The 20,923-nt window shown below is 36.3% G+C and overlaps 2 protein-coding genes across 3 annotated transcripts; one reads left to right on the plus strand and one right to left on the minus strand.

Moving 5' to 3' along the window:
* The first annotated feature begins 902 nt into the window (after positions 1-902).
* Positions 903-14,347, plus strand: LOC110868485 (ubiquitin carboxyl-terminal hydrolase 12). Of its 2 annotated transcripts, none has more exons than XM_022117658.2 (32): positions 903-1,092; positions 2,146-2,263; positions 2,507-2,642; positions 2,737-2,894; positions 2,987-3,252; positions 5,213-5,431; positions 5,892-6,000; positions 6,102-6,217; positions 6,309-6,407; positions 6,514-6,623; positions 6,729-6,803; positions 6,893-6,971; positions 7,067-7,213; positions 7,302-7,382; positions 7,490-7,609; positions 8,189-8,311; positions 8,442-8,519; positions 8,600-8,688; positions 10,115-10,223; positions 10,319-10,387; positions 10,457-10,561; positions 10,624-10,679; positions 10,764-10,941; positions 11,499-11,600; positions 12,107-12,178; positions 12,252-12,317; positions 12,393-12,458; positions 13,267-13,353; positions 13,438-13,554; positions 13,654-13,728; positions 13,821-13,907; positions 13,993-14,347. In XM_022117658.2, the coding sequence occupies exons 1-32, from the start codon at positions 1,063-1,065 to the stop codon at positions 14,032-14,034; spliced, it is 3,384 nt and encodes a 1,127-aa protein (XP_021973350.1). In that variant the 5' UTR covers positions 903-1,062; the 3' UTR covers positions 14,035-14,347. The 2 variants fall into 2 exon arrangements, with proteins under 2 accessions (XP_021973350.1, XP_021973351.1); XM_022117659.2 differs by having other exon boundaries at positions 2,149-2,263.
* Positions 14,348-16,411: 2,064 nt separating this feature from the next.
* LOC110868484 (probable glutamate carboxypeptidase AMP1) lies at positions 16,412-20,548 on the minus strand. Its single transcript, XM_022117657.2, has 10 exons — positions 19,524-20,548; positions 19,157-19,399; positions 18,789-18,941; positions 18,615-18,686; positions 18,438-18,525; positions 18,272-18,355; positions 18,085-18,173; positions 17,891-18,004; positions 17,672-17,806; positions 16,412-16,738 (listed from the first exon to the last, which is right to left on the minus strand). The coding sequence occupies exons 1-10, from the start codon at positions 20,487-20,489 to the stop codon at positions 16,580-16,582; spliced, it is 2,103 nt and encodes a 700-aa protein (XP_021973349.1). The 5' UTR covers positions 20,490-20,548; the 3' UTR covers positions 16,412-16,579.
* Positions 20,549-20,923: the final 375 nt, after the last annotated feature.

Genomic DNA, 20,923 nt, shown 5'->3' on the forward strand with positions numbered 1-20,923 from the left:
GGCATAGTGCGAGACAACTGCCTGGAACTCCCCCATTGGCCCAACCAATTTACAATTTTATCCCCGCTTTAAAATTACGATTTTGTCATCAGTTCAAAATTATGTTTTACCCCGAGTTCGAAATAAAATTATGCTTTTGCCCACAACTAAAAATTACAATTTTGCCATCGGTTCAAAATTACGATTTTGCCCTATTTAAATTTACAGTTTTGCAACTTGTTTTGTTTTTCTCCTTCCAGCCAAATTACGATTTTGTCCTCAATTTAAATTTACATTTTTGCCATCGTTTTTCTTTTCTTTGCTGTTTCTTTTCTTTTTTTGTCCTTTTCCGCTTTATGTATATATTATAGTTATTATTGCGCGAAACTATTAAGAAAAACTTTCGCAATTCAGTTGGTTGTATGAACATTCAAATATAGTGAGTGTCTCGGGTTCGAAGCCCTTCATGGGAAAGAAAATTTTTTATTACCTGCTGCTAAATAAAAGTTTGAGTATCTATTATTCTTAATAATATTTTACATGATTTATTCCTTCTTCTTTTTTCACTTTTATGTTGTTTTCTCTGCTTCTAAACTTGTAATTTTTATAACCAACCGGTATGGTATCGATATTTACGGGTAAAACACTGGTAAGTAACGAACTGGACGGGTATCATGCTTATCTAGTTACAAAACAAAACGAATCGATAACGTTCGAATTTCCCGCCGCGCATCACAGAGAATTTCACTAGTTATTATCAAATAATCAAAGTTCTTATTTTTTAATCATGACGTGTAAGCATCTCATTGATTGATTAAATATTAAAAGTAACAAAGTTTTCCACAACCGATCACACAACAGTCGTGTCTCCATTCCCCTCCCAAATTACCAACTTACCCCCACATTTCCCACAAATCCCAAACCTACCCTTACACCCATCGATTCTCAGACAATAAGCGAAAACACCTTCGTTTTTCACACACAATTTTAGGGCGTATCAGTCGCCATTGTCATCCCCCTCGTCACTATACATACATCTCTATACAAACCACCGTTGATCGGACGGCCATCACCACCGGTACCATGACTCTCGTCACTCCACAGCCACTCGATGTACGTATATCTTTTCGTTACATATTCAAACTTTGTTTATTGCAGTTGTAATTGTTTTGTTTTGTTTTGTTTTGTTTACGTCTGTATTCGTGTATCAATCGTTGCTGTTGCGTACGGTTATAGTACCTCTGACGCTCTTGAATTTGTTGTTTTTTGTTTGTTAATCGTGCTAGGGTTTTGTAATTAGAGGTGGAACTGGTGTTAATTGATTTTAATTGGTAATTGAAATGTTACATGTTTAAACTTTGTTTATTGCAGCTGTTTTGTTTACGTCTGTATACGTGTCAATCGTTGCTGTTGCGTTCGGTTATAGTGCCTTTGACGTTCTTGAATTTGTTGTTTTTTGGTTGTTTAATAGTGCTAGGGTTTTGTGATTAGAGGTTGAACTGGTGTTGATGGATTTTAATTGGTAATTGAAATGTTACATGTTTAAACTTTGTTTATTGCAGCTGTTTTGTTTACGTCTGTATACGTGTCAATCGTTGCTGTTGCGTTCGGTTATAGTGCCTTTGACGTTCTTGAATTTGTTGTTTTTTGGTTGTTTAATCGTGCTAGGGTTTTGTAATTACAGGTAGAACTGGTGTTGATGGATTTTAATTGGCAATCGAAATGTTACATGTTTAAACTTTGTTTATTGCAGCTGTTTGGCTTACATGTGCCTTTGGCGTTCTTGAATTTGATGTGTTTTTGGTTGTTTAATCGTGCTAGGGTTTTGTAATTAGAGGTGGAACTAGTGATGATGGATTTTAATTGGAAATTGAAATGCTACATGTTTAAACTTTGTTTATTGCAGCTATTTTGTTTACGTCTGTATATTTGTCAATCATTGCTGTTGTGTTCGGTTGTAGTGCCTTAGACGCTCTTGAAATTGTTGTTTTTTGGTTGTTTAATCGTGCTAGGGTTTTGTAATTATAGGTAGAACTGGTGTTGATGGATTTTAATTGGCAATTGGAATGTAAATTTAGGTTTTATATGTTCTTGGCTGATGAATAAATTTAGGGTTTTGGTTGGATTGAGCGTGGGGATATGTGATGTTTTGTTTTGATTTGACAGCAGGAAGATGAGGAAATGCTTGTGCCGCACTCGGAGATACTGGAAGGACCTCTACCGGTGCAAGGTCCTGTTGCTTTTGATGGTACACCGCCTGTTGAAGCGCCTCAGCCGATGGAAGGTTGTTTGTTGCTTACTATATGTTTTTAATTATGTCGTATCTATATGTGTGCACAACTGCACATCGAGTTTCTGTTTCTGTTTCGAATTAGATATTGTGAATGGGGGCACGCTACTTATACTTAAGTTATACATGTTATTTGTTCAAATTAGAAACTTTTTACATTAGTTTGTTTTATAATTTGGGTTTGGTTGTGAATATATTTGTTATTTAACTTTTGATTTTACGATTTGGATTCATTAGTTGTTGCTAGCACAGTAGAGAATCAAGCAATTGAGGAGCCTCAGGTGTCTAGGTTTACATGGGCTATTCAGAATTTCTCTCGTCAGACCAACAAAAAGCTTTATTCTGACGTCTTTGTAGTCGGTGGATATAAATGGTAAAATTTAGTTGTATTTGTGTGGTTTTGGACTATTTATGCGTATCCGTCGTATGCTTGCTTTCTAAGGGGAAATAACATAATTATTTCTCAGGCGGGTGCTTATATTTCCAAAGGGAAACAATGTAGATCATTTGTCTATGTACTTAGATGTAGCTGATTCCTCATCATTGCCATATGGTTGGAGTAGACACGCACAATTCAACTTGGCTGTTGTTAATCAAATTCACAGCAAGTTCACCGTAAAGAAAGGTATGTTCAATTGTTCAGGTCATGTTCGGTTAGTTAAACAATTGATTATTGTGTACCTTTCGCAACTGATACGGTTATCGATGTATTTACAGACACACAACACCAGTTCCATGCAAGGGAGAGTGATTGGGGGTTCACATCCTTCATGCCTCTTAGCGATCTATACGACCCAGGTAGAGGGTATCTTGTAAACGATACATGCATTATCGAAGCTGAGGTGGCTGTGAAAAAAGTGATCGACTATTGGACATACGACTCAAAGAAGGAAACCGGTTATGTCGGTCTTAAGAACCAAGGCGCAACATGTTACATGAACTCTCTCCTTCAAACCTTGTACCATATCCCGTACTTTAGAAAGGTACAATGTTTAATTTATGTTACTATGACTGGGCCTGTAAATGAACCGAACAAACACAAACAAAGGCATGTTCGTTCATTTAACTTTAACCGAACACGAACATATAATCAAACACATTTTTTTTGTTCATGTTCGTTTATTAAGAAGATGGCCATGTTCGTGTTCGTTCGTATAAATCCTAAACGAACAGTTTACGAACGTAAACGGACACAAACAAACAAACAAACTTAAACGAACATAATTTAACGAACAATAAATATCACAAATGAACATAAGTGAACAAACATAAATGAACACTGATGAATATAATTGACTAAACATAAACGAACATAAAGTAATTTTTTATATAAATTAGTGATTAATTACGAGAAATTCCATTGCAAAACCCATTTTATTACTAGAAAGCCCAATTACCAATTAGTTATAGTCATGTAAGTAGTTAGAAAGTTCCTTTTATGTAATATTCATATAAATTTCAAGCAGTGTCTTTTGCCTTTAAAATTGATGAGTTTTGTACTTAATGTTTCAAAATCTTACACGGTTTGTCCTTTGGCTCTAACCCAGTTAATTTTAATTGTCAAGTGAGGGACAAATTGGTCTTTTTACCTTTTTATTATTAAAAACCATTTTACTAATTAAAACAAAAAGAATATATAATATATCTCCTGCCCTTCTCTCCTCTCTCTCTTTACCTCGCTTTCTCTTTCTCTATACCACCATTTGTGGGGGCGGTCACTAGCACACGTTCACCTTGTTCAACAGCTCGAGCAATTATTCCTTCAAAAGATCGGTTTTTCCGGTTCCGGGTGGAACCTGTACAACCAAAAATGGGTTGGATTTTGTTCAAACATTATGAAATTGCTCGTTTTTTAGATGAATCATAGTTTTTTATGGATTTGGTGTCATGGAGTTGTGATTTACCCCAATTTGTGAAAGAGATATTTTCCAACCATTTAATATCATCTTTGTCGCCAAATAGTGTTGCTACACCGGCAATTGAAGGGTTATTCTTGTGCAGACCTTTTTCTGAAGCATCATCAGGGTGAAATTGCTCTGAAAAAATATTATGTTAAGTTGAATTTAGGATCAGGTGAAAAATAGAGAGGGACTGAGGTGAAATTGTTGTAAATGAGTTGGAGTTTTTGGAGCTGAGTCAACCGGATTGAGGTGAAATTGTTTTAACTGAGTATGGTGATAGTGAGGTTGTGATGGGTGTGACAGTGATAAAGGGTCCGATGGGTGGTAGTAGAGGTGTCGGGTTTAGGGTGTACGGTGTTGGGTGTTGACCGGTTGTTCCTGTGAACGGAGGTGGTGCTAGTGCTGTGGCAGTAGGTGGTGATGGTGAGGATGGGGGTTTAATCTAGATTGTGTGTTTAGAAAGATGTATTGTATAATAGATATATTTGTTTTAATATTAAAATGGTTTTATTAAATAAATGGGTAAAAAGACCAATTTGTCCCTCACTTGACAACTAAAATTAACTGGGTTAGGGCCAAAGGACAAACCTTGTAAGATTTTGAAACATTAGGTATAAAACTCGTCAATTTTAAAGGCAAAGGACACCGCCTGAAATTTGGTATAAAGATAAAGGACAGAACTTGTAATTCACTCTAAATATAACTACTTATGTATTTAAATTGAAAAGAACATAACTGAACAAACATAAATGAACATAAACAAATGTGAATAAACGAACATAAATGAACGAACATAAACGGACGTTCACAAACATAAATGAACGGACGAAACGTGTGTTCATGCTCGTTCATTTAATTAAATGAATAAAAAATTGTGTTCATGTTCGTTCGTTTAATTAAATGAACAAAAAATTGTGTTCGTGTTCGTTCGTTTATTAAATAATAGAACTTCCCGCCGAACAAGTTCGGTTCGTTTACAGGCCTAACTTTGACTTGTATTATAAATAACTATTAGTTCTCTCATTTCAACTTTTAATATCAGGCTGTCTACCATATGCCAACAACAGAAAATGATATGCCCTCGGGGAGTATTCCTCTGGCTCTTCAGAGCTTGTTCTATAAGCTCCAATACAACGAAACCAGTGTTGCCACGAAAGAGCTGACAAAATCTTTTGGATGGGACACGTATGACTCTTTTATGCAGCATGATGTGCAAGAACTTAATAGGGTTTTGTGTGAGAAGCTTGAAGACAAGATGAAGGTGACCAAAATCTCTTCTTGAAAGCTAAGCAGTTAATGCTGTAAAAAATTGGATATCGGTCAAGGACCGATATTTGAGATATAGGTTATTGTGGTGGGATATCGGGAATTTTAATATCATGTAGAATTTATATATATAGCAATTTAACACTATACTCTCCTACCATTAACGAATTAACCTTTTGCAACTTGCAAAACTAACAATTGTAGCAAGTAGGAACTGATTAAGACTTAAAACACCAACATTTAACACTAACAATTAACAATTAAGACTTAAAAGCACTAATAGCAGCAATAAGAAGATAGACGAATGGTAGAACTAAGAAGAAAGGTGCTGATATCGGGAATATCAGTGATATATCGGTCAATATCATCGATAATATCGGTAACAATATTTTGACTGGTATTTGACAACCTTTGACTTTGCTTTTTTTCCTGATTTCTGATTGTTGATGGTTCAGGGAACAGTTGTGGAAGGGACAATACAGAAGTTATTTGAAGGACACCATATGAACTACATTGAGTGTGTCAATGTGGACTTCAAGTCGACGAGAAAAGAATCATTTTACGGTATTAAATATGTGTGAAGCAACTTGAGGGTGTTCCGGTGTTGGTTGGTAATTAGTTAATGATCTTGTTAAATGTTAATAATAACATTATGTTTATATCAGATCTTCAACTTGATGTGAAAGGCTGTCGGGATGTTTATGCTTCTTTTGACAAATATGTTGAAGTGGAACGGCTTGAGGGTGACAATAAGTACCATGCTGAAGCACATGGGTTACAGGTTAAATAACTATCGGTGATTTGCTTCATCATATTCTTTCGTTTATTGGTTTATTGTTTTTGGTAAAGTCAACATGTTTGTTTTTGCTCAGGATGCTAAGAAGGGTGTGCTGTTTATTGATTTCCCACCTGTTCTTCAACTTCAACTAAAACGTTTCGAATATGATTTCACAAGGGATACGATGGTAAAGGTAGGTCTTGAGAACCTTTTTCTCATTTTAGATCGCCTTTAGCTCATTTATGTCCTAGCCTGATATAATATTAGTTTTTATCAACATGTTTTGATTCGTTACGCAGATAAATGATCGGTATGAATTTCCGTTAGAGCTTGACCTTGACAGGGAGAACGGCAAATATTTATCTCCTGATGCAGATAAGAGTGTCCGGAATCTCTATACACTTCACAGGTATCATATATGTTCATAATTAAATTGTGTCACAATCAACATATCTTTTCGATTTTTCGTTATAAGTCAACGACCCTTCTGGGTTTACACCTGGCTTCTTGACAGTGTATTGGTTCATAGTGGTGGTGTGCATGGTGGACATTATTATGCATATATCAGGCCCATTCTGTCAGACAACTGGTGAGTTCTAACTTCTATATATATTTCAGTGTTGTTTATTCTCGAAATCCGATTATGGCCCTCATCAATATAATCATCATTGCAACTAGGTTCAAGTTTGATGACGAAAGAGTTACTAAAGAAGATATTAAGAGAGCATTAGAAGAGCAGTATGGTGGTGAGGAAGAGGTAACACACTTAACACATTCTATTTTAGTTATTTTAGTAAATCCATACATTGCTTTCTTTATTTATTTTGTCATCTTATGCCCTGATTTCAACAGCTACCCCAAACAAATCCTGGCTACAATAACGCTCCGTTTAAATTTACAAAATACTCGAACGCGTACATGCTTGTCTACATACGGGAAAGCGATAAAGATAAGATTATTTGTGATGTTGATGAGAAGGATATCGCAGAACATCTTAGGGTAAAGTAAACACTTAAGTTAAAGTCAATTTTGAACCTTCTTGTCTGCTTGTTGGCACATGAAGTTATTATAATCATTCGTTTATCAGATAAGGTTGAAGAAAGAACAAGAGGAGAAGGAAAACAAGAGAAGATATAAAGCACAGGCTCATCTATATACTATTATTAAGGTGGTAGATGATTAGTGATAGATATATGATATATCATCTCAAATTTCTTAGTAGATCTTTTTTTTTAAGAAACTCTTATTACTAATATCTTTACTTGACTTGCGTAGGTTGCTCGCGATGCAAACCTTCTAGAACAGATAGGGAAGGATATATATTTTGATCTTGTTGACCACGACAAAGTTCATAGCTTTCGTATACAAAAACAAACACCATTTAACCAATTCAAGGTATTGTTGTTTACTAGTTTGGTGGCTTCGGGATAATCTATTAATTTTATTGTTGTTTTGTAATTTTTAATTGAGTAAAATGCCATTTTCGTCTCTGAGGTTTGGCCAATTTTGCGACTTTCGTTTAAAAGGTTTGTTTTTTTGGCATCTGGATCCAAAAGGTTTGAAATCTTGCCATTTTCATCCGGCTCGTTAACTTCATCCGTTTTCTCCGTTAAGTCGGGGGTATTTCCGTCTTTTTTTGTTAACTTAAAGGGCAATTCGGTCTTTTTCACTTTATGTAAAAAAGACCGAATACCCCTAGAAAAGACCAAATTGCCCTTTAAGTTAACAAAAAAGACAAAAATACCCCTGACTTAAGGAGAAAAATGGACGGAGTTAACGGGCTGGATGAAAATGGCAAGATTTCAAACCTTTTGGATCTAGATGCGGAAAAACAAACCTTTTGACGAAAGTTGCAAAACTGGCCAAACCCCAGGGACGAAAATGGCATTTACTCTTTTTAGTTATTTTCATTGTTTTCAATAATATACTTTTAGGCGTTGGAAACATACACATACTTATATTCATGGTGTGCAGGAAGAGGTTGCTAAAGAATTTGGTGTGCCTGTTCAATTTCAACGGTTCTGGATATGGGCAAAGAGGCAGAACCACACGTACCGTCCCAATCGGCCTTTAACAGCTTTGGAGGAAACCCAATCGGTATAGTACTATAGCTTTTTATAAATTGACAATATTTTTTGTTAATATTTTAGTTTTTTATCTATAGATATGAGATCAATCTTTATCAGTTGTAAATTAACAAGCTGAACAAACTGTTTTTGAACTGCAGGTTGGTCAATTGAGGGAAGTTTCCAGTAAGAATCAGAATGCTGAACTCAAATTGTTCTTGGAGATCGAGATTGGACCCGTAATATCGTGTTTCCGTTTTTATTTCACTCTTATTCCTTTTTATTGTTTAGTTAAACTAAATTTCTCACCTGTTTTCAGGATTTGCATCCTATTCCACCACCTGACAAAAGCAAAGAAGATATACTTCTCTTCTTCAAGCTTTATGATCCTGAGAAGGAAGAACTCCGGTATTTTCAAGATTTTAATTTATCTTTTTTTGTAGGATTGTAAACGAATTGAACATTCATGAACTGTTTGTGAACTTGTGCGGCGAGAAGTTCGTTTATTTAATAAACGAACGCACATGAACACAATTTTTTGTTCATTTAATTAAATGAACGAACATGAACATACGTTTTGTTCGTTCGTTAATGTTCGTTTCAATTTAAATACATAAGTGGTTATATTTATATAAATTTTAATCATAAAAGGAACTTCCGAACTACTTATATTTACAGTATACATATAACTAATTGGTAATTAGGCTTTCTAGTAATAAAAATGGGTTTTCCAATGAATTTATCGTAGTTAATTACTAATTTATATAATAAATTACTTTATGTTATGTTCGTTTATGTTTCTTCAGTTATGTGCATTTGTGTTGTTTGTTAAATTATGATCGTTTAAGTTTGTTTGTTTATGTTCCTTTTACGTTTGTGAATTGTTCGTTTAGGTACCTAAACGAACATGAACAAAAAAATGTGTTGGATTATATGTTCGTGTTCGGTTAAAGTTAAAAGAACGAACACAAACATGCCTCTGTTCGTGTTTGTTCGGTTCATTTACAGGCCTACTTTTTTGGTCTTTCAAATCATTACACTACATCATAGTTATCAATAGCGACCGTTGCGGACGCTATAGCGAATAGCGTGGCGTGGCGGCCAACCTCCGCTACAAGGTGCATATCGACCATATAGCGAGCAAATAGCGACTCCGGCAGCGATTTCCGGCGAAAAATTCCGATTCCGGTGATGCTTTCTGCTGGAAAGCAGGAAGAAGAAGAAGAAGATGAAGAAGAGAGCGGCTGGGTTTCTAGCGTGTTTGAGGCTTTAAGATTTCTGCTTCTGATTCCGGTGATGATTTCTGCTGGAAAGCAGGAAGAAGAAGAAGATGAACAAGAGCGGCTGCGTTTTTATTTGGTTGGAGCCTTTTTTAGGGTTTAATAAGATTATGGATTTTAACTTTTAACCCTTCTATCTTTCATTAAGTTATATTTACTCCCTAAAACTTCTAAAATTTACACAAAAAGTGTAAAATTGGTTTGTGTATCTTAACATTTAACCCCCACTATTTTCACTAGCTTACATTTGGTCCTTAAACTTATATTTTTATACATAAAAAGGTATAAAATAAACATTATATATATAAAAAATTTATATAGATAGCTATTTTTATTTCTTAAATTTTTAACTATCTTATCGCTAAACACGAAATAGCGGGCGCTATTTCATCGCTATCGCGACGTAGCATATAGGTACGTTGTCGCTATTTGTCGCTATTCGCTATCGATAACTATGCACTACATATGGATTGGGCTTTTAACCATAGTTGGTAGATTTTAACCCTACATTGGGGTCTTTGAGTAATATATATACATCTTTGTTCTTTATCTAGATACGTTGGTAGATTTTTTGTCAAGAGTTCTAGTAAACCAACTGAGATTATCTTAAAACTAAATGAGAGAGCTGGATTTAGTCAAGATGAAGAAATTGAACTCTATGAGGTATATTTTCTTCTTCTTTCACATTATTGTGTTAACCTACACTATTAGCTGTGCGTTTCTAACTATGTGTTAACTGTTAACTCATCCTTGTTCAGGAAATAAAATTTGAGCCATGTGTCATGTGTGAACGCCTTGACAAAAGAACCTCATTTAGATCTAGCCAGGTACCAATCTCAACCTTTATTTCATTTAAATGGCGTTTACATCTGAAAAAAATAATCTTTTTTTTTCAGATCGAAGACGGAGACATTATTTGCTTTCAAAAACTACCTAAAGCTGAGGAGAAATACCGATATCCCGACGTCCCTTCATTTCTAGAATATGTGAAAAATCGTCAGGTGCGTTATGTTTCAACATATTTTTAGGAAGAAACGTTCCTGAATTCTGATGCTTTTTGCAGATAGTTCATTTTCGGTCTCTGGATAGGCCCAAGGAAGATGATTTCTGTCTTGAACTGTGAGTTCGGGCTTTCTTAATTGCATATAAATCTTGTAATCCTTAAATGAAAATGATATTGTTACCATTGACCAAAATTGGCAGGTCAAAATTGCATACGTATGATGATGTGGTGGAGAGAGTTGCTCAGAAGCTTAATCTGGATGACCCGTCAAAAATTAGACTTACTCCTCACAACTGTTATTCTCAACAGCCCAAACCTCACCCCATCAAGTACCGGGCTGCAGAACACCTGCTAGATATGCTGGTTCACTACAATCAGGTTTCTGTACTTTTACTTTTTAGGGTTTAGGGTGGCGTATTCTTATTCGGGTGAAAGATTTCAACCCTAACCCGCACACATATAAATTCGGGTCAACCCGAACACGACCCGTTTAACCCGTATATTTAAATGAGTCATATAAGTTGACGATTTATAAGCGAGTTGTTGGGTTTTAAGCGGGTTATCGATAACATGTTTAATGGTGAGTATGAGTGTGACAAGTAAATAATATAATGTGTCAAAACTAATATTATTATGACTTATGTAAAATAGAAACAGAAAAAACAAAAGAGTAAACGTTTTTTTTTCTAAATAGTTAAACGGGTTAACAGGTCAACCCGTTTTTATACGGGTCAACCCAAACCCACCCTGTTTTGATACGGGTCAACCCGAACTCACCCGTTTTTTAAACGGGTCTTGTTAGTTAACCCAAACCTGTTTTCTTTTCGTGTCGGGTTTTCGGGTCGTGTCAAGAATTGCCGCTCCTACTAATTATCTATTCATTTTGGTATTGATGAAAATCTTAAATAGGGTTTTTTTTTTCTGCATTGGTTCAGGTTTCCGATATTCTGTATTATGAAGTGTTAGACATCCCTCTGCCTGAATTACAATGTTTGAAAACTTTGAAAGTTGCTTTTCACCCTGTAAACAAGGAAGAGGTATGTAAATATATGTTTGGAATTAGAATCTTGAGTAAAATGCCATTTTCGTCTCTTAGGTTTGACCAGTTTTGCCACTTTCGTCCAAAGGTTTGTTTTTTCCGCATCTGGATCCAAAAGGTTTGAAATATTTGCCGTTTTCATTTGAATCGTTAACTCCATCCATTTTTCTACGTTAAGTCAGGGGTATTTTTGTCTTTTTGTTAACTTAGAGGGCAATTCGGTTTTTTTACATAAAGTGAAAAAGACCGAAGGGGCCCTTTAAGTTAGAAAAAAACGGAAATACCCCGGAGTTGACAGAGAAAAATGGATGGAGTTAACGAGCCAGATGAAAATTGCAAGATTTCAAACCTTTTGGATCCAGATGTGGAAAAAACAAACCTTTGGATGAAAGTCATAAAACTGGCCAAACCTTAGGAACGAAAATGGCATTTTACTCTAGAATCTTTTACGATTCTTTTTGTGCAAGGAGCATTGTTTGCGTGCTAAATTTTGTTAATTTGCAGCCTGTAATACACAATATAAGGCTGCCTAAACTAAGTACTGTTGGAGATGTTCTAGATGAAATTAAGTCAAAGGTACTTCCGATTTTGCTACACTAAACTTGCTTTTAAGTTATATTCATGATTTTTACAATGCATTCTTAAACAGGTTACATTATCTCATGAAAATGCTGAACTTAGACTTCTTGAAGTATTTTATCATAAGATTTACAAGGTAACGTGGTGTTTTTTTAATTATTTTCTGTGTCGGTCGCTAGTAGAATGGTCAACACTCTTTTGCTTTTTGCAGATCTTTCCTCTGACTGAGAAGATTGAGAATATAAATGATCAATACTGGACGTTACGTGCTGAGGAAGTAAGTTGGCTTCTACCAAGAGAAGATTGAGATTAGAGTAAACTTTCGTTTTGCTCCCTGTGGTTTGATCACTTTAACGATTTTGCCCCAAACCTTTAAAAATAGCCATTTTCCTCCAATAGTTTGCTATGCGCCTCTAACTCCATCCAAATTGTCTGTTTCGAGCAAAATGGAAAAACCATAGCAAACTATTGGAGGAAAATGGTTATTTTTAAAGGTTTGGGGCAAAATCGTTAAAGTGACCAAACCACAGGGAGCAAAATGGAAGTTTACTCTTGAGATTATAAACTTTTGAGTTAAATGCCATTTTCTTCCCTGAGGTTTGGCTAGTTTTGCGACTTTTGTCCAAAAGTTTGTTTTTTTTGCATCTGGATCCAAAAGGTTTGAAATCTTGCCATTTTCATCCGGCTCGTTAACTTGATTTTTTTCGTTAAGTCAGGGGTATTTCCGTCTTTTTTGCTAACTTAAAAGGCAACTCGGTCTTTTTTCGGGGGTATTTGGTCTTTCTACATAAAGTTAAAAAACCGAATTGCTCTTTAACTTAACAAAAAGGACGGAAATACCCTTGAATTAATGGAGAAAAATGGATGGAGTTAACGAGCTGGATGAAATAACAAGATTTCGAACCTTTTGGATATAGATGCGGAAAAACCAACCTTTGGACAAAAGTCGCAAAACTGGCCAAACCTACTGACGAAAATGGCATTTTACTCTAAACTTTTATTTTACTATTTTCAAAGTTAAGAAAATTGATTTGCAACAATAGTGATGTGCTTAGTAATAATTTTGTTCATATCATTTACATTAGATTCCGGAAGAAGAGAAGAACCTCGGGCCGCAGGATCGTTTGATTCACGTTTACCATTTTACCAAAGAGGCTGCACAGAACCAGATGGTAGACAATGAGCATGATCAGTTTTTTATTCCACTACTAATTACCTTTTCGGTGTATTTACTGTTCCTTTTTTTCCATTTACAGCAAGTTCAGAACTTCGGGGAGCCTTTCTTTCTGATAATTCATGAAAATGAAACTTTAGCAGATGTTAAAGTGCGAATCCAAAAGAAATTAGAAGTTCCCGATGAGGAGTTTTCTAAGGTAGTTATTTTCATGATGATTTCTTTAATGTCGCGTTTAAAGTTGTAAGGCTATGTTGACATGTGATTTCACTTAATTGCACCTGCTTGTATTTATCAGTGGAAGTTTGCCTTTTTATCTTTGGGCCGTCCCGAGTATTTACAAGATTCGGATGTTGTATCCAACCGTTTTCAGGTTCGTAGTTAAATATAGTTGTTACTTATTCATTGTATAAGTATAATTATTCTCACTAATTAGTTGACACCTTCTTTGAATCTGGTTTGTAGAGAAGAGACGTGTATGGTGCTTGGGAGCAATATCTCGGGTTGGAACATTCAGACACAACACCTAAACGGTCCTTTACAGCTAATCAGGTAAAATATTATGTCGAATGAAAATAAATGTTTAAAGGGACCGTCTAATGATGGTTTCATGTTGCTTTTTTGTTAAAATGCGCAGAATCGTCACTCATTTGAGAAGCCAGTGAAAATATACAACTAGAACAGCAGTGTGAGTGTAAAGCATTTGATAATCGATGCGGCGATGTGTTTTTTTATTTGTTCTTCTAAAGAATATTTTATGTTGACCGAGGTGGGGAGTTTAGTGTTGATAGAAAAGTGTGGTTATCTAATATTCTAATGTGTAATTTAGTAGTAAAAGGTACATAGGAAGGAAGAAGATTTTGTCAAAAAGGTACAAGCAGCAGCTATTGTTATAAGGTGGGTGTTTAAATTAGTCATTCCTTTTCTTTGGGATGTGTAAAATGTTTTTTGTGTAAAAAGTTACCTTTCTAGTGCTCTCTTTACAACATTTAGTTCATCTTTTCGTAAGTTTCTTTCATACCTCATCCTTTCTTTTGTGCATGCCAGCTTGGTGGTAGCGCAAAGTCATTTCTTGCACCTCAACTCGCTAGTTCTAGTTTGGCTCAAATCGGTCAATTCTTTTGGCATCAGTTAGGTTTTGATTCATTGATTTAGTAAATCGTTTAAATTGTTTTAAAGAATCTTATCAAACCATCAAATTACAACTAGGTTGGGTCAACAAAAGCATAGAGCGGTGAAAGTAATGAAATTAGAACTTACAACATAAGTTGGTTAGAATCAGTTAGTGATAGTCATAAGTATGTGTCTACATGATATAAGGAGTTTCATTGACAATTCTTCTTTCTTACACTACTCCCTTCTTTAAATTCTGTCTAGTGTGAGCTTGTCTGGCTTGGTGCCTGTTTGGCCATTTAATCTTCAATTTAAGAACTTAATTATCAGAAATCGCGTGTTCATGTCCTTCAGACCACATCGTTGGTATTGGAGCCAACGTTCATATACACAGCTAATCTATAGATGGCAATGAATTACAAGAAGACAATTAGATCATTCAAGTCTGTCATCTTTCTGACTTTCATCAACATATACATATTGACAATGACAATCAACAACGATTGCTTCTCAAGTTCCCAATGTGGATGTGTTCTTGAAGATTTTCATAGATATGTGAGAAATGTTCAAGCAATGACAGAGTTGTGTAATAAGGCGGTTGACGGTATGTGTATTTGGTTGATGCTACTAATGGCTGAAACAACATATCGAATTTAGTAACATCTATGCTTCATCACAAAAACTATCTATATTATCGCACCAATAATAATGGGGGGTTTTGAGTCAAGCTATTCTTTAAGACTCACTAAAGCTGTGTTAAAGAAGTCTATGATATGTTCACAACACTATGAAAATTGCAATTCATACCAAATAGAGTAAATTACGTTTTTGGCCCATGTGGTTATATCACTTTTACTATATTAGCGCAAAATAAGAATTTTTAACATATCTGCCCCCATGGTCTCTATAACTAACCATTTTGCTATAACTAACCATTTTGGCCCCTAAGTCTAGAGATCATGGGGCCAAAATGGTTAGTTATAGAGACCATGGGGCCAAAATAGTTAGTTATAGAGACCATGGGGGCAGATATGTTAAAAATTCTTATTTTGGGCTAATATAGTAAAAGTGATATAACCACATGGGCCAAAAACGTAATTTACTCTACCAAATACATTATGGGTTTTGTTTCAACTTTTAAGCAACAAGTTTAGGTCTTTTGACCAGATAGACACTGATATTGATCCTGAAGACTTTTTCAAAAAACATAAAAAATCATAGCATTCAAGTGAAAAGTTATGTTACCTATTGATTAAGAAAACTGATTGTTCAAACACAAAAAATAAGTGTAGAAAGATGGCTAGTTAAGTGGAAACGAAAAGTTAGCACCTTGATATATATAGAGTGACTATTGATCACTACTTGGCATCTTTCGTTTGATCTTTGTGTAGAAGAATCTTCTTCAAGAGAATGTATTGATGTGTCTATTTCAGTTAGTAGCTAAGTGAGTCGGCTAAAATCAGTTAGTAGTTGATGATAGTTAAAGTCGGTTAGTAAGTCAAATAAACACGTCTAAAAAGTGATAGCGGATAAACTATTGATAATAACCATAGCTCAATCAAATTTCAGTTTTGACTGGACTGATCCGAAAAACTTAAATTTTAATTATATCTAAATGACAGATACTCGCATGTGCACATGCGTCGAATTCACTAGTATTTGTTTATTAATGCCCCGTTAATGGTAAATGATTATACTCGCCCCAAACAATGGGAAAATTAAATTGATAGAAAAACAATCCAAATCCCAAATCATCAGTCTTACATGGGTTAGTCTATAGGTAAAAACTTAAATTTGATCCATGTTTCATTTTGTTTTTTTGCATATTTATTTAATCATAAGCAAAGATCTTGTGTTTTTAGTGATTCTAACTAGGATGGTTTCTCGTGCCATATCAAATATACGTCTTTTTGTCATGTTACCCAATACTAGAAAGCAAACAATGGTCAGTCAAAAACACAACTTGGGTTATTTCCATCTTCGTCGCAAATCATTTCTCAAAACACGAGACGTAAACATTCCCTATACATGATCAAAATTGGGAAGATAGAACACCTTCATTCATGTTAAGAGACATCTATATACACTCCAACAAGCATACATATATATAATTAGGTTAGTTCACCTTTTAAAGCACTTGCAGCCCTTTGGATGGCCCTGCCAACCCTCCATATCTCATGTTGGATCACTGACTGCCTTTTTGACTCGTAAATAGCATCTGCAACTCCTGGGAAAAATCCCAGTTTGCCCTCGCTAGCCGGTCCATATACCTACACCACATAACTTTCATGCTCACTTGAACAAGGGTATTTTAGACATTTTTCTTAACAACATTAAGCTTTCATTGAACTATAGATCTTGTCCAAGGTTTAAAAGAACGGAAGGGGTGCAAACGAGCCGAGCTACTCACAAGCCACTCGAGCTCGACTCGAAAAAAAACTCAAATGAGCTGAGCTTAAACGAGCTCGAGCCGGCTCCCGAGCCTATTGTTTATATAATTTTTTATTAATATATTAAATACATATCTGAATAATAATAATAATAATAATAATAATAATAATAATAATAAAGTTATGAAAAAATAAATAACTAATATATAAAATAATAATTTTAATTAATATAAATTAAGTAATAAATAGAAACAAGACGAGACCGAGCCGAGCTTTAAAATCAAAGCTCGAATTGAGCCGAGCTCGAGCTCTCATAAGTTAAACGAGCTCATTTGCACCGCTTCAATCGAGCCTCAAAACGTTTTCCTTTCGCCTCACAAGGCGTAAACCTCGAGGAGAACTGGGGCGTAAGCTTGAGGCTGAATTAGAAAATAAATAAAAAATTATATATCTTATAAACAATAAAATAATTGACACAGAAAGGATAAACATAAAAAACGAACATCAAAAATTAAATAATTGACACAGAAAGTAACACATCAAAAAAACACATAACCCATCCCCAGAGGCGCCCCTAAGGCACACGTTTTATTACCGCCTGGGTACGTACAAACATAACCCCATGAAGCGCGCCTCACACACGCTATCTTACCGCCTCGCCTCGCCTTGAGGTGCACGCCTCAACCGTTTTTTAAACCATGATCTTGTCATACTTCAAGAGAGTTTTGGACATTTGACTACTAGTCTCACTATAAGAAATAATACAGTGTATGTGTGCATATGTGCGCGCATGTGTGGAAAGAGAGCACTTACAAGATGCTTGAACCATTGTCTTCCTCGAATCCCATCTGAATCCAAGAAGCCTCTTTCAGCAAACATCAATCGATCATTCAACACGCGTCTTTTTAAATCTGAAACACGACCTTCGGCTTCTTCATCCTTTATTTTCTGTAAAATTGAATTATACGACGTTCGGTCAACTTCTAAAGTCAAAAACAAATTAAATCCATCGGGAAGACACAAAAGAAAAACCTTGATTTCATCTTCAACTTGTTTAGCGACATCTGCAAGCTCTTCAATGGCAGACGTTATAGGATGCAAAGACACGTCCCCTTTTATCAATTTGTACAATGATTGTGTATGGTTCTGTGAAATCATCAAAATACGATCACAAAATAAACTAAATATAAACATTAGTACGTTACTGAATGAAAGATTAATCGTACCTGCAACTGAGCTGCATACGAAAGATAGTTGAACGGTAGGATAGGATCATCGGCTAAGTGAAGTGCAAGCAGACCCCACACACCAGCAACTAAGATGACAAATTAGAAGAATAATATTTTAGTTATATCATAGATAATAAATTTATGATTTTTAATAGAATTCGAATATATATCCAAAAAAGCTAACCCGCAACGTGACGGTGGAATAACGGATCTCCATGCTTAACAATCCAGTCGTACGAGTCAAAAGCAGTGTGGTAAACCGGGAAAGCTAGAAGCGATTATACGATTCGGAAAAATTATTAGCAAACTGTAAAATATTATGTACCACGTTCATATATGATTATATATACCTTTGCCATAATAAAGATCAACCGAAGGAACCCCCGCGTGATGCAAAAATGGAGAAAAGTCAGAGAAAACGTCGCTAAGTCTCTCAATCTACAACTCAACAAAAACAAGCTCGTCATGTTCTTCGAAGTCAACATTTGACTTTATGGAAGCACAAAACAACGTAGCATTAGACATACCAAAGGATAACCTTCATTATTTGTTCTCCACTTATCAAAGAGTGTTGAACCCGAGCTATCGGGATCCGTAACCTGAAATTATATAATAAAATATTTGCATCAAATGTTGTCTTCAAACGCAATGAGTTGACTTGATACATAACCGAGTACATACGTTTAATACATTATGTATACCTTCTTAGTAACCTCGACTAGAATATCATCTAGTTGAGGCGTTGCAGCTGCGAAAAAACCAGGCCCTTGAACAGCACAATCCACGTTGATATACGTCACGGCCTTTGAGCCCAAATTAACAAGATTTTGCTCAACCCATTCGGTAGATCCAATCTGAAACCATAAAATCATTATTAATGTTCGATCCATTAATAAAAACGTAACATTTTTTTGGACCAACCCACTGCATTGACTTTTCTTCAAAATTAGGAAATTTTCGGTAAATTAACATTCCAAGTGAAAAATCGGTGGTTCGTCCCTCTGCGTAAATGAATGTTATGTTTATGTTATTAGTTATCGATTATCAATTATGATAGAGCATTACCTACCATCCCAAATTCTTCTGCATCCCAACTGCATAAATAAATCGTCCTCCGAGGATTCCACCCCAAGCGCATCATCAAAGAATACCTACGCGCAATATCAATAAGCGCAGCGGTCCCACTATTCGGGTCAACCGCTCCATAGGTCCACGCATCCCTATGGTTACCAAGCACCACGAACCGGTCAGGCTCTTCCGACCCCTTTATCACTCCAAACACATTTTGGATCACCCCCACCTTATTCTCCCCCTAAACAATAATTACAAATTTCATATTCATATTCATATTTCATACTATTAAAGGATAAAATCAGGTTATATGTGAAAGTGAAAGTACAAGTGGTCCATACAACATGAAAAAATGTAAATCAAACCTCATATGTAAAATTCAAGAAAGTTGGTCCAGGCCCAACCCTGTCAAACTTCCTCACTTGGTCAACCTCACCATTTTTCCAAATATGGGCCACCCTGGGCCCACCAAGTGAGCCCAATATCACCGCAGCCGTCTCCGCCGATACCGGCAGCGACGGCACCACCGGAAACCGACCCGAAACTTCACTATCCTCCACCCTTAACCTCTCCACATCCCCACCACCACCACCACTTGCACCCCACCCGGGTGTAAGTGGGTCCCCCACACCATCCAAAACCGTCCCTCTCTCAACGCCGTTACCGTTACCGTCAGTAAACATAACCACCGCCGTTACCCCTCTCTCCGCCGCCTTAACCACCACCGCATTTCTCGACATCCCACCACCTCTTTTCACAACCGCTATACACCCGTTAACATTAACCCCAGCCGCCGCCAGCGCACGATAGTCCTCCTCCCTCCCATGGCTAACGTACACCGCCTTACCGTACGCCGTCCCCGACGGCGAGTATGCATGGTACGGTCTTACAACCTCAGAGTCCGACCCAAACCCGGGCTCCGTTAACGTTAGCGAAACAGTACTAGAATTGCTAAAGTGCGCCGTAAGTGATGAGCTAACTGGGTATGATAACAGTACTGAAAAATTTGTCACGTGGGTTGGGATGTTGAAGGATTGGAAGTGGGAGGTGACGTAAGCGGCGGCGGCGGATGACGGTGGTGTGCCGGCGATGTGGGGGTGGAGGGTGAGGTGGCGGAGGTAGGTAGATATGGTGTAGTTGGATGCAGAACTGATAAAGGTGGAGACAGACGGTGGGTTAGTGGTGGATTGTGGTGGTGGTGGGTGGGGGTTGTGGTGGTGGTGGAGAGTGTAGAGAGTGAGAATGCAGAGGGTGAAGATGAAGAGGAGAGTGCATGCAGGGGAGGATGAAGAGGTGGGTTTTGGGAGAGTGGTGGAGAAAGATTGAGCCATGGTGGTGGTGGTTTGTGGTGGTGGTTGGAAGTGTAACGGCTGAGAAACCAAGTAAAGTGTTGGAGAAGAGGTACATGTGATGTAGTATCTAAATTTTTGTCGGGGTGATGTGTTCTTTTGTGGGTCCCTTGTGAATGAAATTTAACATTATTATTTTTCCATATCACTCCAAAATAATATTAATATATTATTAAAATGTGTGTTACGACATGTTAAACCGTTAAAAACAGAAGTAAAGCTTTTATGTGCACCTGCTTCATGCGTATCGTTGAGTTTTACGTCGGATGGTGGTGACAACGATGTAATTATAGATGCAAGTAGATGAGATGAGCAATTAAAGATGACGATTTGTTTTAGATGAGAAATTGCTTAGATCATGCTTCAACGCTTGTACTAGCGGTAAAGGAAAGTTTTAAAGAATCACTGTTTGTTAA

Source organism: Helianthus annuus, chromosome 7 (assembly GCF_002127325.2).
Source record: "Helianthus annuus cultivar XRQ/B chromosome 7, HanXRQr2.0-SUNRISE, whole genome shotgun sequence".
NCBI classification, from domain to species: Eukaryota; Viridiplantae; Streptophyta; class Magnoliopsida; order Asterales; family Asteraceae; genus Helianthus; species Helianthus annuus.

Excerpts from the sequence above, each read along its gene's own strand:
- LOC110868485 (XM_022117658.2), top strand. The coding sequence starts at position 1,063 with ATGACTCTCGTCACTCCACAGCCACTCGAT. Across the intron at positions 3,253-5,212 it reads ATATCCCGTACTTTAGAAAG|GCTGTCTACCATATGCCAAC; the intron begins GTACAATGTTTA and ends TTTTAATATCAG. Across the intron at positions 6,972-7,066 it reads AGTATGGTGGTGAGGAAGAG|CTACCCCAAACAAATCCTGG; the intron begins GTAACACACTTA and ends TGATTTCAACAG.
- LOC110868484 (XM_022117657.2), bottom strand. The coding sequence starts at position 20,489 with ATGGCTCAATCTTTCTCCACCACTCTCCCAAAACCCACCTCTTCATCC. Across the intron at positions 18,526-18,614 it reads ATAATGAAGGTTATCCTTTG|ATTGAGAGACTTAGCGACGT; the intron begins GTATGTCTAATG and ends GTTGAGTTGTAG. Across the intron at positions 18,356-18,437 it reads TGATCTTTATTATGGCAAAG|CTTTCCCGGTTTACCACACT; the intron begins GTATATATAATC and ends AATCGCTTCTAG.